Consider the following 14,770-nt stretch of genomic DNA (forward strand, 5'->3'; position numbering starts at 1 on the left):
ACAAAACAGTTGAACATAGGGGAAGGGAAAGAAAAATAAAATAAGATAAAAACAGAGAGGGAGGCAAACTCTTAACTCTTAACTATAGGAAACTATAGGAAACCAACTGAGGGTTGCTGGAGGGGAGGTGGGTAGGGGGATGGGGTAATTGGGTGATGGGTATTAAGGAGGGCACTTGATGTAATGAGCAGTGGGTGTTAGATGCAACTGATGAATCACTAAATTCTACCCTGAAACTAATAATATACTATGTGTTAACTAAATTGAATTTAAATAAAAAATTTTAAAAAGATTTATATAATACATTTTAATATATATTATATATATATAAACTTTCAGAGATAGCAAATAAATTCTTACTCAAATCAAAGATAAGCAATGTATTCTCAAAGTCAAATCAGAGTTTACATTAAGCTTGACAAGCCAATCTTAAAATTCAAATAGAAAAATAAATGTGAATAAAAAGGCCAACATTTTTCTTTTTTTGAAAAAGAAGAGTAAAGGGAGAATTACCTTCAAGGTATAAAATTATTTTATAAAGGGGGTGCCTGGGTGGCTCAGTCATTAAGCGTCTGCCTTCGGTTCAGGTCTATCCAAGGGTCCTGGGATGGAGCCCCACATTGGGCTCCCTGCTCGGTGGGAAGCCTGCTTCTCCCTCTCCCACTCCCCCTGCTTGTGTTCCCTCTCTCGCTTTGTCTCTCTCTGTCAAATAAATAAATAAAATCTTTAAAAAAATTTTATAAAGAGATAACTATCAAAATAGTTTGGAATTAGCCTAGGAAATGATCAATACTCAATTTCAGAATAGATAGTCCAGAAACAATACTGCATACATGGGAATCCAGAGATTGACAGAGGAAGCACTGCAAATCACTGGAGAAAGGGTGGTATATTCAATAAAAAGCACTGGTGAAATGGGCTATTCATTTGAAAAAATAATTTAGATCCATACCTCATACCATTCATGAAAATAAATTACAGGTGAAATAAAGGAGTATTAGAAAAAAAAAAGTATGTGAGACTTTGGAAGACCTTTTAAAATCAGATATACAGGACAAAAGTTCTAAATAAAATATCAATACATTCCGATCATAACATAAATTCTGCATTTTAAAAGGCATATTATAAAAGTTAAGACACAAGACAAAAATATTTGTCGTATATTAGGCTGGACCATATAAAACTCTGATTTCATGTGATTCAGCCTAATAATAAAGCCAGCTCTAGATTTTACCCTTGCACACCTCTGTGCTCTTTCCCCCTCCCAGCTGACTGTGGCGAGCTCAAGCAAGGCAACGTCAGAAGCCAGGTGCTAAAGACAGCAGAATCTCTGCCTCCTGCATCTCTGAATAACTGCATGGAACAGAGCAGCTAATGACCTGAAATAAACTCCCAATCCCTATGCTACTATATTTTTGGAGTTTGGTTATTATCACAGCTTAGCTAGCCCTAATTATCACAAATATAAATTAAAAATAAAAACAAAGAACTCTACAATCAAAAGGAAAAAGACCAACAACCTGATAGAAAAATAGGCAAAGGATATGAACAATGAATTCACAGAAGAGGAAGGTCTTTTAGAGTTATGAAAAGATATTCAACCTAATTAGCAATAAGGAAAGTCAAACAAAGGGGAGGAAATTCCCAAAGAAAAATGTGAGGACATTTCCCAGAACTGAAAGACAAAGGTTTTTTATTGAAAGTGCACACCAATGTCTAGCACATGAGAAAGACAAAAACTAGCAAACGAACTAGGGTCCTGGTACAAAATAGATGACACACTCAAATGGGATAACTGGGGAGAGGGACTTTTACAAAAGGATTGTCAGGGTAAAGCAAACCAGCAAGGCATGATAAAGCATCTCAGAGTAGCAACCACAGAAAGCTATCACCACTCCTACATGTGAAGGGCAAGGGTGGGGATTGGTTACTGGAACCTGGAGAGATCAGTAGCTGTAGGAAAGGGCTGGCTGTGACTGCCAAATCATAATACCACAAAGAGGCCACTGGAGGAGTAAAGACACTTCCCATCTCCTGCTGACGCCACTCATTGACTATGCCCAACCAGAAGCCAGTGGCAAGATAGCACATTGATAATATCCACAAAGGCCCGCCTCTTGGGGCTGAGAACAGAAAGGAGAAGGGTGGGGAATATATCCGCACCAGCAAACCAAGAATATCCATCAAATCTATCAAGGTGCATAACTGTGAAATTTCCTAACAGCTGGGATAAATGACCCTATAAGTTCTCAGAGACAAAATCTGGTTACCTAGAAAGAATTGGGAGTCAGAAAGGAATTGGATTCTCTAAAGCAAACACTGAGAGCTAGAAGATGATGGAGCAAGCCCTCAAAATTCTGAGGGGAAATCAAGGAACACCGTGGCAAGCTATCAAATGAGTGTAACGGTAGGATAAAGACATTTTAAGAAAAACCAAGTTTCAAAAATATCCCTCCCACATGCCCCTTCCCAAGAACAGAGCCAGAGCATTGTACAACTCTAAGAGGGCAGGCACCATCCACACTGCATTACATTTAAATGGCATGCCAGAAGCACGTCTGTCTGATAAATGATGTCCTCAAGCATGCAACACCACAGCAGTCCTGCTTAGGAAGCTACTGGAAGATGTACATCAAGAATACAAAGAAAAATGCATGGGGCCCTGGAAAGAGGGACTCCAACTCAGATGGCAGGTGATGACAGACCATGTACCTGGTCTAGGAAGCAGGGTGCTTAGACTAGAGCTGGAAGATGAAAAAGGAGGTCATGAAAACAAACAAACCAACAAACCACTGACAGCTTGACTACCTCAGGTATTTGACTGTATTGAGAAGAGTTTTTAGCATTTTGAGAGAGTCTGAGTCGGTAACAGGTACATAGAAAGGCTTAATCTAAAACACAGGCAATTATTAACTCCAGGAAAAATATGATTATAAAAATGGAAATTAATCATAATATACCATGTGACCTGGCTTTGAAGAATATTTACGTAACTATAACAGTGTGCACACTGAGTAGGGATTTATGTGTATGTTATAGTGATGGGCTGTAAAAGAGCCTAAATACTCATCTTCCAAACCAGGAAGCCCACAGTTGGTGTCAAAATAGAAATGTCAGGAAAAAACAGTATTAAAAAGACCATTTGGAGGGGCGCCTGGGTGGCTCAGTTGGTTAAGCGACTGCCTTCAGCTCAGGTCATGATCCTGGAGTCCTGGGATCGAGTCCCGCATCAGGCTCCCTGCTCAGTGAGGAGTCTGCTTCTCCCTCTCACCCCCCCCCTCATGCTCTCTCTCTCATTCTCTCTCTCAAATAAATAAATAAAATCTTTAAAAAAAAAAAAAAAAGACCATTTGGAAAGACAGAGGTAAAATATCCAAACAAAAAAGCTGAAAGAATTGAAAACATTTACCTCGGGAGTACAGGAATCATAGTGAAGAAAAGTAGGGCAGGTGTCGCTTTAAAAACATTATTTTTAATTATGTAACTCATTATTTAAATTGTAAAACTGTAAACATATAACTTTGATAAAAATAAATATTAAAAAAAAGTAAGACCCAGTGTTTCAGGAAGACTGAGAAGAAAACCAGTGTTTATATATAGTGTGATATGGTAAAAATTCCACCATGTTACAGCACCTCAGAAAACTGACCTTACTGGCAGAGGGAAAAATGGGTACAGCTCCTCATGCTGTATTGGATAAAATAAAGCTCAAAAAGGAATTTTAGACTGAGGCCAGTGTATTTATTTATGAAATCACAACACTTACAGTTTTAGCAAGTGCTTTGATTCCTGTTTTTATCTCTTTCCTTTTCTTGGAAAACAGTTTAACCTCATTTTTGATGGCCTGAAATGGAACAAGTATATCACTTAAACAGGCAAGAGAAATGATAGTTATATGATAGAGAGGTAGATACATGCATACAGGGGTACAGAGATACATAGGTAGCACTTCTCTGGAAACAATTTTTGTAAAGACTAATAATACGAAGTGTACATGAAATACCACCACTGCAGTGCCTTGCTTAAGTCCCCTGCTGCTATGTAAGTGACCCTCGAAGCAACTTGCAACTGATGTCATTTAGAAGGCCAAAGGAAAGAAGATAAATAGTAAAAAAATTAAATAGAGAATAGCTGACAAAGGAACTAGTCTGCTATTTTACTGGGAACTTGAGTGAGACTAACAAGCTAAATCCAGACACAAGCTGCTAGCTGTCACCTTCCTGCACATCTGAAGCCATCATGTCCTTTTCTCCTTTTCCTGGCCCACCCATTGATTTAAACTTTGCAGCATCCTCCAACATTCACCCCAACATGAAGTATCTGATTATTCTTCACTTTGGCTTCCCCTAGACAGGTTTGTTCTGTTTCATATTAGCTTAAGTACTGTTCCTAAAGCTAATACCTTCATCTAAAAGGTTGGGCTAGATTAGGGTGTTTGCTTTCAGGGAAGTTACACTTGTATGATGTAATCCTCTGCCAAGTAGTATCTCATTCTACTTTCTAACTTTCCAATGGGTTTTCATAGGAAACTAATCTATTTGGCACACTTACAGAGCATTATTTCAAACCTCTTCCACGTTTTATAAATACCTCTTGGCTTTTTTGTTGTATCCAGGGAATTTCCTTTAAATTGTCAGCTTGGACTAATTCCTCTTGTGATGAATCAATGCTTGGCTTCATATTCTCATTCATCTTAGAAGAAGACAGATATTTCTTAAAATTAAAATTCTTTTCCTCCCACTCAACTTCATATAATTGCTTTGGATCTCTTTGTACTTGTTGCATTTTTAAAATAATACCAAAAATTTTGCCTGCCCAAGATGTAATATTTTATTAATTTAATTCCTACCAGTCTGTCCTTATATCAGCCACACTTTTCACTGAGAAAGCAAAAATGATCAGACAGGTCACACATTCACCAAATCACTCTTTGCCTCCTTCCTGTCATTGTGGACCACATGCTCCTGCCTATCAAGCCCAGCCCAAAGTAAATTTGTACTTAGAATCTCAATCTTTTCCTCCTTTTGGGGTCTTTACACTTAAAAAAAATCCCATTGCCTTTCTACACCATCCATTCCTCCTTCCTACTGAAAACGGATATCTGATTTAGAAAGGAAGAGAGAGTGGGTGGGGGAAGAAGGGAAGGAAGGAAGGAAGGACAAGCGATATATTGGAACTCAACTGTGTGTTCAGATTTTGATTCCAAATTCAAGGACTCTCCTTGTTGTATACTTAAATAATCATTCTCCTCATCCATGGTGTTGCTCAGAGAAATTAAAAGTTTCTGGCAATAATGGATCATTTCACTGGCTAGGTTTCCTCCAAGCCGCCTATATTAATAAAAAGGAAAAGAAACCAACTACAAAATCACAATTTAAAAAGGTCACATTTTAACAGCGTTATTTCTAGATACCTAACCATTTCTACACAAAGAAATATGGGGTTAATTCTCCACAGTGCCCTGTAGTTATTAGTACTCTACTTCTTAGAGTGAGCCCTTTCATAGGCTCCCGGACATGACAGTCCTCTTGACCTCTCCGAGGTGACCTCTTCTTACACTGTCCCTGGACCCTTACCCGACATGTCCTCTGACCAACCTTGGCCACTGCACAGAAGAGCCACTGTTCCAGTGGAGCCTTAGAATGTACTAGGCATTGCACTGCTTCACATACATAATCACACTGTCATATTTGGTCCTCATCACCCCCACCCACCATTGAGGGAGCATTACTTCCATGCAATATACCAGGGCATCTCAAACTTTAGGCACATCAGCATTGCATGGATGAGGGTTTGTTAAAAACAGATTCCTGGGCCCCACCCACAGAGATTCTGATTCAGAAACTTTGGGTAAGAACCAAAAATAAGCATTTCTAACAAGCTTATGGTTGCTGCAGACCCCACCTTGAGTAACACTGTTATAGATGATTTAGAGAGGGTATTGTTATGTGCCTAAGGTCACAAATTAGTAAGTCCTGGACCATGGTTTCAAACTCAACTTTGTTTTGAGTCAGAAGTCCACGTGATTAACTACCCATGGATGGAAATGTCCTTACTTCTATACAGAGGGCTCCAGCACTCGTTCACTGTTGCCGGAGATGCTGTTTGTTCATTTACTGTACAGGATGTGTCAGGACTTATATATGAGATACAAGTTAGTATTTTACTTAGATTCCCTGCATAAAATGGGCATGATGATGCAGTGTTCAAATGAGTCTCTAATATAAATGACTACCAGAACTGTTATGACATAAAATCTCCATTTACATTTATTTAATATTTACAAATATTTAACATTTTCATAGTGTCACTGGGAAAGTCCATGTTTTGTTACTGTTTTAATCACAGAAAGTGCCACAAGATATTTTTTTGCAGAAATAAATTGCACACTAACTAATGATATCCATTGACAGGCCAAACAGGCAACATATAAAGTCGAGGCTATCACCTTCAGGCTCTCTATGCTTTGGTCATCATTTACATGCTTGAGTAGTATTTTATTTAGAATTTTAATTTAATCTAAGCAAAGTCTAAATAATTTAATATTGTCTAAGCAAAGTCTAACTAGGGAAGTATATCTACATGTTTGTGCACATGCATACAAATCTATGTCAGGTTTTTTTTTTTTTTTTAAGATTTTATTTATTTATTTGACAGAGAAAGACACAGCGAGAGAGGGAACACAAACGGGGAGTGGGAGAGGGAGAAGCAGACTCCCCGCGGAGCAGGGAGCCCGATGCGGGACTCGATCCTGGGACTTCAGGATCATGACCTGAGCCGAAGGCAGTCACCCAACCAACTGAGCCACCCAGGCGCCCTATGTCAGGTTTTTAAGGGATGAATAGGAGTTTAAAAAATTATCTACTCTTCAGGATTGTCCTCATTCCTTGTACTCCTCCAACAGGTGTTAAGAAAGGGAGGACTGATCATTTCATATGTACTAACTATGTCTTGTTATTTTTTGTATTTTGGTGCTTTGACATCTGGGGTCTTGCTGATGCTGGAGGGACTGCCCCTTCCAAGACCCGCCAATTGCTACAGATAGGAAACCACTCACCCTGGAGCCACCTCTTAAATGCAAACCAATCAATCCAGAGCCCACACCTCCAACTCAGGGCTACTATTTCCCTGCTTTAATCACCCCTGGGCCAAGTGCCAGACAACCAAGGCCAGCATCTATGCCCCAGAACCTGCTGACATGATCCAAACTAGCCAATGCTAAACCTGCCTGCTCCTTCCCATGGAAACCAAAACAAGGCTTTTGCCCACGTTTCCTGTGTTCCCTCTGCCTCCTTCCCCACCTAGGTGCTTTCCCATGTGGCCCTGGCACAGAGCTTGGCAAACCTCCTTCTCTTGGGATCTGTGAGTATAATAATTTTTTCAATGGCAGTTGTCTCCTGTTATGGTGGCCTTGCTCTGTGTAAATAGTAACAAAATCTTTATTTTAAAAATACCATACCACATGAAGTTGCCTACTGTACACTGTACATACCTCCATCGTAGGCAAACAAGGGTGCCATCATCTCTCCCATTCACCAGAATGTTTTGTCCATCCATTGAAATTCTCACTGATTGAATCCCATGCCCCTGGTGAGAATGACTCCGACTTCGAACAAACGTTTCCTCAACAGTTTTAGGAACAAAGCGCAGAAATTACAAATGCAATTCTACCACATGGTTTTTCTAAGAGGGTCACATGCACTTTTGCTTGTTGATAAATCGTTTTGTATTTGTTAACAGCATTTTATTTGGCATGGAAGTAGCGTTTTAGTAATACATAGTAGTGAAAATCCCTAGTTCAAAACACACTCACCAATACTGGTTTATTTTCTCATTTGTGAAGAATGGAAGGAGAGGGACTGTTATCACCAATCTGTAATAGGAAAGCCAGACACACAGAAGCAACTTGCTAAAGGCTACAGAGTTAGGGGATGGGCCTTGAGTGAGCAGAAATGGCAGATTCAGATGCCTTCAAGGGTCAGGTAGGTTTCATCTATGTGTGATGAGTGGTTGAGAAAAGGTAGTAGGCACTGTGAAGAATGGAGGGTAACATGTCCCAGATGAAGCATGCTAAACCATTTCAAGTAGAACCCAAACAAAACACATCACTGATTTGTTACACAGGGCAACAGTTTAAGTTCCTTGACTAAAAACTGGGATTTCTGTGTCACACTGGTTCTCAACCATGATTTTTTTTTAATTTAACTTTCTGAATAGGCAATACATTCAAATGGTTCAAGATTCAAAAACTATAAGAGTATGCAGTGAAATCTCCTTCCTGTCTCCATTCCTCAGCCACCTCCCAAAGCCAGTCAATGTAATTAATACTTTTAACATCCTGTCAGAGGCTTTTAAATGTATATGAACAAATTTTTATGCAGACATAATTTTAAACATAAATTGTAGCATAATATATTATGCACCTTGCTTTTCCTTCTTAAAAGTAGATCTTGAGGTTCTTTCCATATTGTGGCATAAATATTTTCTCATTCTGCATAATATTCCATTTTTTCTTTATGTCTTGTTCATACAGCATTATCTATGTATCCAGTCCTCCACTGATGATCATTAGGTTGCTTTTACAAAGACTGCTGCATGAATAACCTCATATATGAGGTGCTTTGCATAGAATCACCCAGAAGAACTTTGATGCCTTGCCACGTCATGCCACCATCAGCAGTGGCATCTATTATAAATCATTTGAATAAGAGACAATGTAGCAAAGTTTGTAAATTGTCAACTTCAAAATAATCTCTAAAGGATTCAAGATATTTCCTGTATAATAATAGTATCAGTTTTGCTCAGTTGTAGTCCAAATATGGTTTCTTACACAGATGAACAAGGAGAGCCAGATGTACACACCGGGGCCCAGTTTATCTGTGGACCTGCAGGAGTATGTCATGTAGGTGGTTGCAAGGCTTCAGGTGTGTGGGGTAGAACCCTGGGTAAGAATCACCAGTTCAACTTGGTCTCAAAACCTAGAAAAGGATCCTCCACAGTTAGGGGAGAAGAAACTATTTTCACTTTCTCAATGGAAATCAGGAATGGTAGCAGTATTGGTGATGTTGAGGTCCACAAGGGATGAGGGAGGACTCAGTAAGGGCCACATCCTCTCCCTTATGCTCTTCCAGCATCACTTGAAGAACTGGGTGGGGGAGAAGGGGAAGCAGCAACCAGCTCAGAGTCGCTCCAGGCCAGGGAGACGGGAGTAATAATCCCTAGGTTTACACAGCAATTCACTATTTCCAAAGCAGTTTTGCATATACCCTCTCCCTGGCTCTCATCAGAATCCCACAGGTTGAGAGCATGAAAGGTTCCCCCAATATTACAGATGAGCATCTGAAGCTCAGTGAAGCTCAGTGAGTCTCCAAGACACGCAACTAAGTGGTGATGGAGCTGGGCTGCAGCTCACCTGCAGTATCCCTGTCCCACGCTCTTTATTGGCAGATCTCTGTCTACTGGTTGGTGTTTCCTCCCTTGGAAACTCAAACCTCAGTATATAAAAATGCCTATAAAATGTTTAAGTCAATACTACCATCAGTGGTAAATAAGTTATGAATTAATTTACCTAAGAAAGAAGCCCAATTACTTCCCTAGGGCTTTTTTTCCTTATATGAGATCAAGATATACATCCCAAGATTAAAAAAAAAAAAAAAAAAAAAGAGTAGCTTACCAAAGTATGAACATCTCGGATACACAGAATTCCACCTTTAGCTATTGTTATGAGCCACAACCCATGTGGAGACAGAGAGAGTATTCCGGGTCCATAGTGTTTGCTTTGCACTTTTTGGTATGGCTTAAGAATGCAAATACCACTGTGTTCCTGCCAATCAAAGAACATGACCCCATTATAGAAAAGATCAGGGGAGCAGCACCTTAGAGCTTGCACTTGTGCATATATGGTCAGATTCAAATCTGCAAACACTGTCGATGTAAATAAACCGATACACCACATTTCTTGCACCACATTTTCATCTCTGTTTGCAAATTAAAGTTTGTTCTAACCAACCAAGAGAAGTCTTTATACATTAGCTACCATTAAAGATCCCAGCCTGCACCAACAATCTTTATTTTTAAAAAAAAGATTTTTTGTATTTATTTGAAAGACAGCACACACATGCATGAGCAGGGGGGAGGGGCAGAGTATTGAGTGGGAGAAGCAGACTCCCCACTGAGCAGGGAGCCCGACATGGGGCTTGATCCCAGGACCACCCCCCCCCCGCTCCGATTATGACCTGAGCCGAAGGCAGATGCTTAACTGACTGAGCCACCCAGGCGTCCCTGACAGCCTTTATTTTTTACTAATTCTTTTCACATACCCCCATGCTCAAGTCCAGTTGAATGAGTCAGTATTCCCTCATGTACTTCCACCTCCAAGCCCCTACACATGCCATGAATTTTGTCTGGAATGCCCTTCCCCACTCCATTCCCACCAACCTGTCCCCTCTCTACCTCAGCAACTCCCACTCCCTGCCAAGATTGTACACAATATTTCTCCATGTCTAAGTCTGACCTATTCTTCAAAAGCCAGTTACATCCTCCGTGAAGCTTTCCTTGAATTCTCCTTGCCACAAACATTTCTCTTCCTTGGAATTTCTATGTCTCATACCTTGCTGACATTGGCTGCCCTGGAAGAGGCAGGCTTAGAAGGGAGGGTGGTAGATAATCTGGGCCAGTGTGTGTAGCAGGAGTGGTATTATATGACAGATGCTTGAAATGAGTGTAATGCAAGGATGGCAGAAACATAGTTTATCTATTTTGTGCAATTTTGCATGTGGCTCAGGTGCAAAGTTCCATGGAAAACCACTGACACCTAATACCTGTGGAATAGATGTTCCATGGCTATGTTGTTTTTAAAGGCACTAAAATAATTGTGTTATCTGCATGTTTATCTGACAAGCAGGATGTATGTAGCACAAGTATGACAGTGCTCAAAGGTATGTATGATGGATTTACAAATAATGCTAATAATGTACCTAATTCAAGAATATTATGTTACTATACTAGAGCCATTGTTAACTTTAAAGCATGGATTGTGTCTAATTAATACAATGTATCATGGATTGTGTCTAATTAATATAATGTATCAATCTTGACTTCTAAGATAAATAATAGCATGCTTAAGTTTTGGCATACTTGTTCAGGAAGAAGGTAGCTGCAGATATATGGCACTTGGTTACAGAAGCCATATATTTGGTGACTTTGAAAGTCCAGCACGGCAGAAGACAGGCTGTGTTCTATCTCATACCGGAACCTGTGAATGAGTGCATCTTTCAGCCTCCCTCTTTCATCAATAAAGCTCGCAGAAACTATAAGATTTGGGGAAGAAGAGAGATCATTTTCAGTGTATGTTGATTTTATTTTTTAATCATAATGAATAACTATGAAGATTTAAATAAAAATTTAAATGCTCAATTAATAATGCAGAGGCTATTGAGAGGATAAAAATGATTCAAAACAACTTCATTAGAAGTTCATTAGAACTACTTGAGTATTAAATGACTGATAGTGCATAAAATATCCTTTATAAGGTCTTGGCTAATTTAATCAATTAAGTAGAGGCATATTAAAAGATACTCATGATGGTCTAGAGATTCTTAAGACACAAGAGTACTTTGAGGTTTTCCAGCTCTCTTATGCTCCGTAATTATGTATTTGCAAACTAGCTACCCAAATATATTTGTTATCTAAAACAAAGAGTGTCTATTTTATCAGACCTCTTTATCCAAAAAGCTTTCTTTACAATTCTATCAGTGAAAGTAACTACACAGTAACCTGTCTGAAGTTAACCATGTATATTTGAAGCTACAAAACAAGAGATATCACAAAATGACAAATCAATCTGACAAAAGTGCCAGTTGACCCTGTTTCTCTTCTCTTGTAATAAGATAGGTTCATATGAATGACAAGGCCCAGAGGAAAGTCCACATATCACATTGGTTAGCAGCTACATCAGTTTTACTTTGTAAGATGCACAAAAGATGGCCATTTTACCTCTTCACAGGCTAAGAGGAAAAAAAATGCAATCACTAGGGGGAAAAAAAAAGAAAGAAAGCTAAGCAGCTACTCATCTGGGCCCAGCACAGAATTGGTTGCTTGATTTTTCTTTACCTTGTGGTAGTATTTTAGGCAGAGTAAATATTTCCAATCTGCTTCTTCCTGTTTCTGGAAGTGGGGAAAGCACCATCACTTCTACTATGTCTGTTTCCAAAAGAGACACTGTGGATATTTGTAAAATGTCTTTGCCCACCTCTGAAAGCAAACGGAAATCATCATAAGTGGTCATTCATAAGTTTAAAGAATCTTTTATCTTCCCAAGTAAGATATCATGTTATAGAATTGCCTTCACTAAATCTTTAGATTTCAATTTATTTACTGCATATTTAAAGTAATCTTTAAATATAAGTGATGGGGACATTTTTGATGAATGATGAGGAACTGTCGTGATTAGATAGCTGGGTTGGCAGATTCAAGCCCGCTCAGTGGGGCTCAGCTCCTTTCCCTGTCAGGGAAGCCTCTGGAGTATGCCATCTTCACCTCAACAGCACCTCCATGCTCCAGCCCCTTGATGCTCCACTGTGGCCTGTTCATCCACTCCTGATATTGGATCAACTCAGGCATCAGTGTTCTTTGCATCTAAAGCCAAGGTATTGCAGGGGTGGTGGAAATGCCCATGACGTGATGAGTTTGCTCCTCTGGAAATCGGGCCTCTGGAAGGTGCCATGCCTGGGGCACATCTTCGGTTCTTTCCAGAGTCACTACTCCCCCTTTCCACAGGAGCTGTTCTATATGTGTCCACTTTATCAGCCTCTCCCCTCAGATATTCAGCTGATGATCTTTCCTCTGACATAAGAAGACCAAAGACATCTGATACAAAGTGGAGCTCAATGTTCTTATCCAGAAGGCATTTTTGTATGAACAAAATGCAATCCTTCACATTTCTGATATTGAACTCATGCCACTAATCTCCTATTAGACCATGTGCTCTCAAGGACCTCATTTTATCTTCTTGTGTCTTTTATGATTTCTTCTATTCAGCTCTCAAGACTCCCCGGTCTTCAAATTGAGCCCTTGCTACAACCCTGCTTCCCCACCATGGTTGCCATCTATGCCAATTCTCTTTTCTCTGCTGCAAACTCCTTAAAACAGGAGTTGCTACTTACTGACTTCATTTTCTGACTGCCTAGCCCTCATTGCACTCGAGTTCATGACAGTCCACACCCTCAGCCAGCTTCCTCCCTCAAGGTCTTTCTGGAGCGGGCGACTCCCAGTGCTCTCATTACTCTGGCCTGTCCTGTTTGCTTCACTGCGCCATCTTCCTTGGTCCATAACTTAACTGGAAGTTGCTTTTCCCATCCCACACTCTGACTGACCAGATATATTAAAAAATGGAATATTTAGGCAGGATGTACATACACTCTGAGGTAAGCCATAGGTCCTACCATGCTCCATGTGTTCACATTTACATATTTAGCTTACCTGTTTGGTCTCATTAAGCAATTGGATTTGCTTTTACTCTGTTTTCTTAAGCCATCTCATCAGCTTCCATAATTTCAAGATCAGAATTCTATCATTGAGACTTGAACTACAAATCTCCATTTCCAAACATTAGCTAAATATCCCCCACTAAAGAGCTTATTAGCTTCAACTCTACAGAGCTCGTCAGCTCACATTATCCCTCAACCTTTTGTCTTAAGTTTTTACTTCATTTGATGAAATCACAGGCTAGAAATTTTGGAGTCATTGCTGATCCTCCCCTTTCACATTTAATGGAATACCAAGTCCTATCAACTCCATCACTCAGAGCTGTCCCCTCCTTTCTCTTTCTATGACTGCTGCACAGTGTTTGCACTGTGGATAAGAGCAAAAGCCTGAGGATAGACTTCCTGAGTTCGAGTCCTGGCTCCACCATTACCACGCTATATGACTCTGAATGAGTACTTAACTGTGCCTCAATTGCCTCATCTGTAAATTGGGATAGTAATAGTCTCTACCTCATAAAAGTTGTCTGTAAGGGTTAAATGAATTAACACATGCCAAGTTCTTAGAACACTGACTATCACATGGCAAGGAATCCCTCAATAAATGTTGGCTGTTGTTATGATTATATCACTCTTGCCTGGGCTACTATAATTATTCCCTGACTCATCTTTTTTATTCCATTCTCTTGCCTTTCAGCTCTATCCTTCACACTTGTGGCAGAGTCATCCTCTAAAATCCAAGTCAAATCATACCTGTATCATCTTGGAAACTTCTGATCGTGTCTCATTACCCACAGAAAAAAGTTCAGACTCCTTGGAATGATATTCAAGACCCTCGTCTTCTTTCAGACTTCATTGCCATGATCGTCATCTAATAAACGCTTCTGTTTACCTATTATACCAGACTTCCTACCATTCCAAGTGCCTTTGCTCAGTCTTTTGTCTTGAGCGGGAATACTAATATGCCCCATCCTCCATGACTTACACCCTCAGAGAACTCTCCCCCAATCCTCTACACCTCCTTATCTGTGTCCGCCTTTACCCCCACTCCTTTCCTCATACCTGGCAGAATTAATTGCTTCTTCCTCTGAGACCACACAGCACTCTGCTTATTCCTCCATCACTAAATTGTCTCCTTGACCTTGCCATACCCCCACTGGCCTAGGTTCAGCATTTTACACCTAGTAGTCACTCACTAATTTTAAAAAGTCAATGAATAAATTTAAAAATATGTTTTGGGGAAAATATACATATATATTTGGTCCTTAAGCCAGAAAGAAAAGTATTAG

General features: G+C 39.8%; 1 protein-coding gene across 1 annotated transcript in view; it reads right to left on the reverse strand.

The window, feature by feature from the left end:
• CFAP43 (cilia and flagella associated protein 43) overlaps nt 1-14,770 on the reverse strand; it is a 113,828-nt gene that overhangs the window by 49,599 nt on the left and 49,459 nt on the right. Inside the window, 7 exon segments of the mRNA XM_021699696.1 lie at nt 3,767-3,844; nt 4,591-4,683; nt 5,183-5,330; nt 7,493-7,623; nt 9,674-9,823; nt 11,137-11,309; nt 12,112-12,252. Of these exon segments, the coding sequence (XP_021555371.1) occupies nt 3,767-3,844; nt 4,591-4,683; nt 5,183-5,330; nt 7,493-7,623; nt 9,674-9,823; nt 11,137-11,309; nt 12,112-12,252 (914 nt within the window).

The sequence above is a fragment of the Neomonachus schauinslandi genome, chromosome 6 (genome assembly GCF_002201575.2).
Source record: "Neomonachus schauinslandi chromosome 6, ASM220157v2, whole genome shotgun sequence".
NCBI classification, from domain to species: Eukaryota; Metazoa; Chordata; class Mammalia; order Carnivora; family Phocidae; genus Neomonachus; species Neomonachus schauinslandi.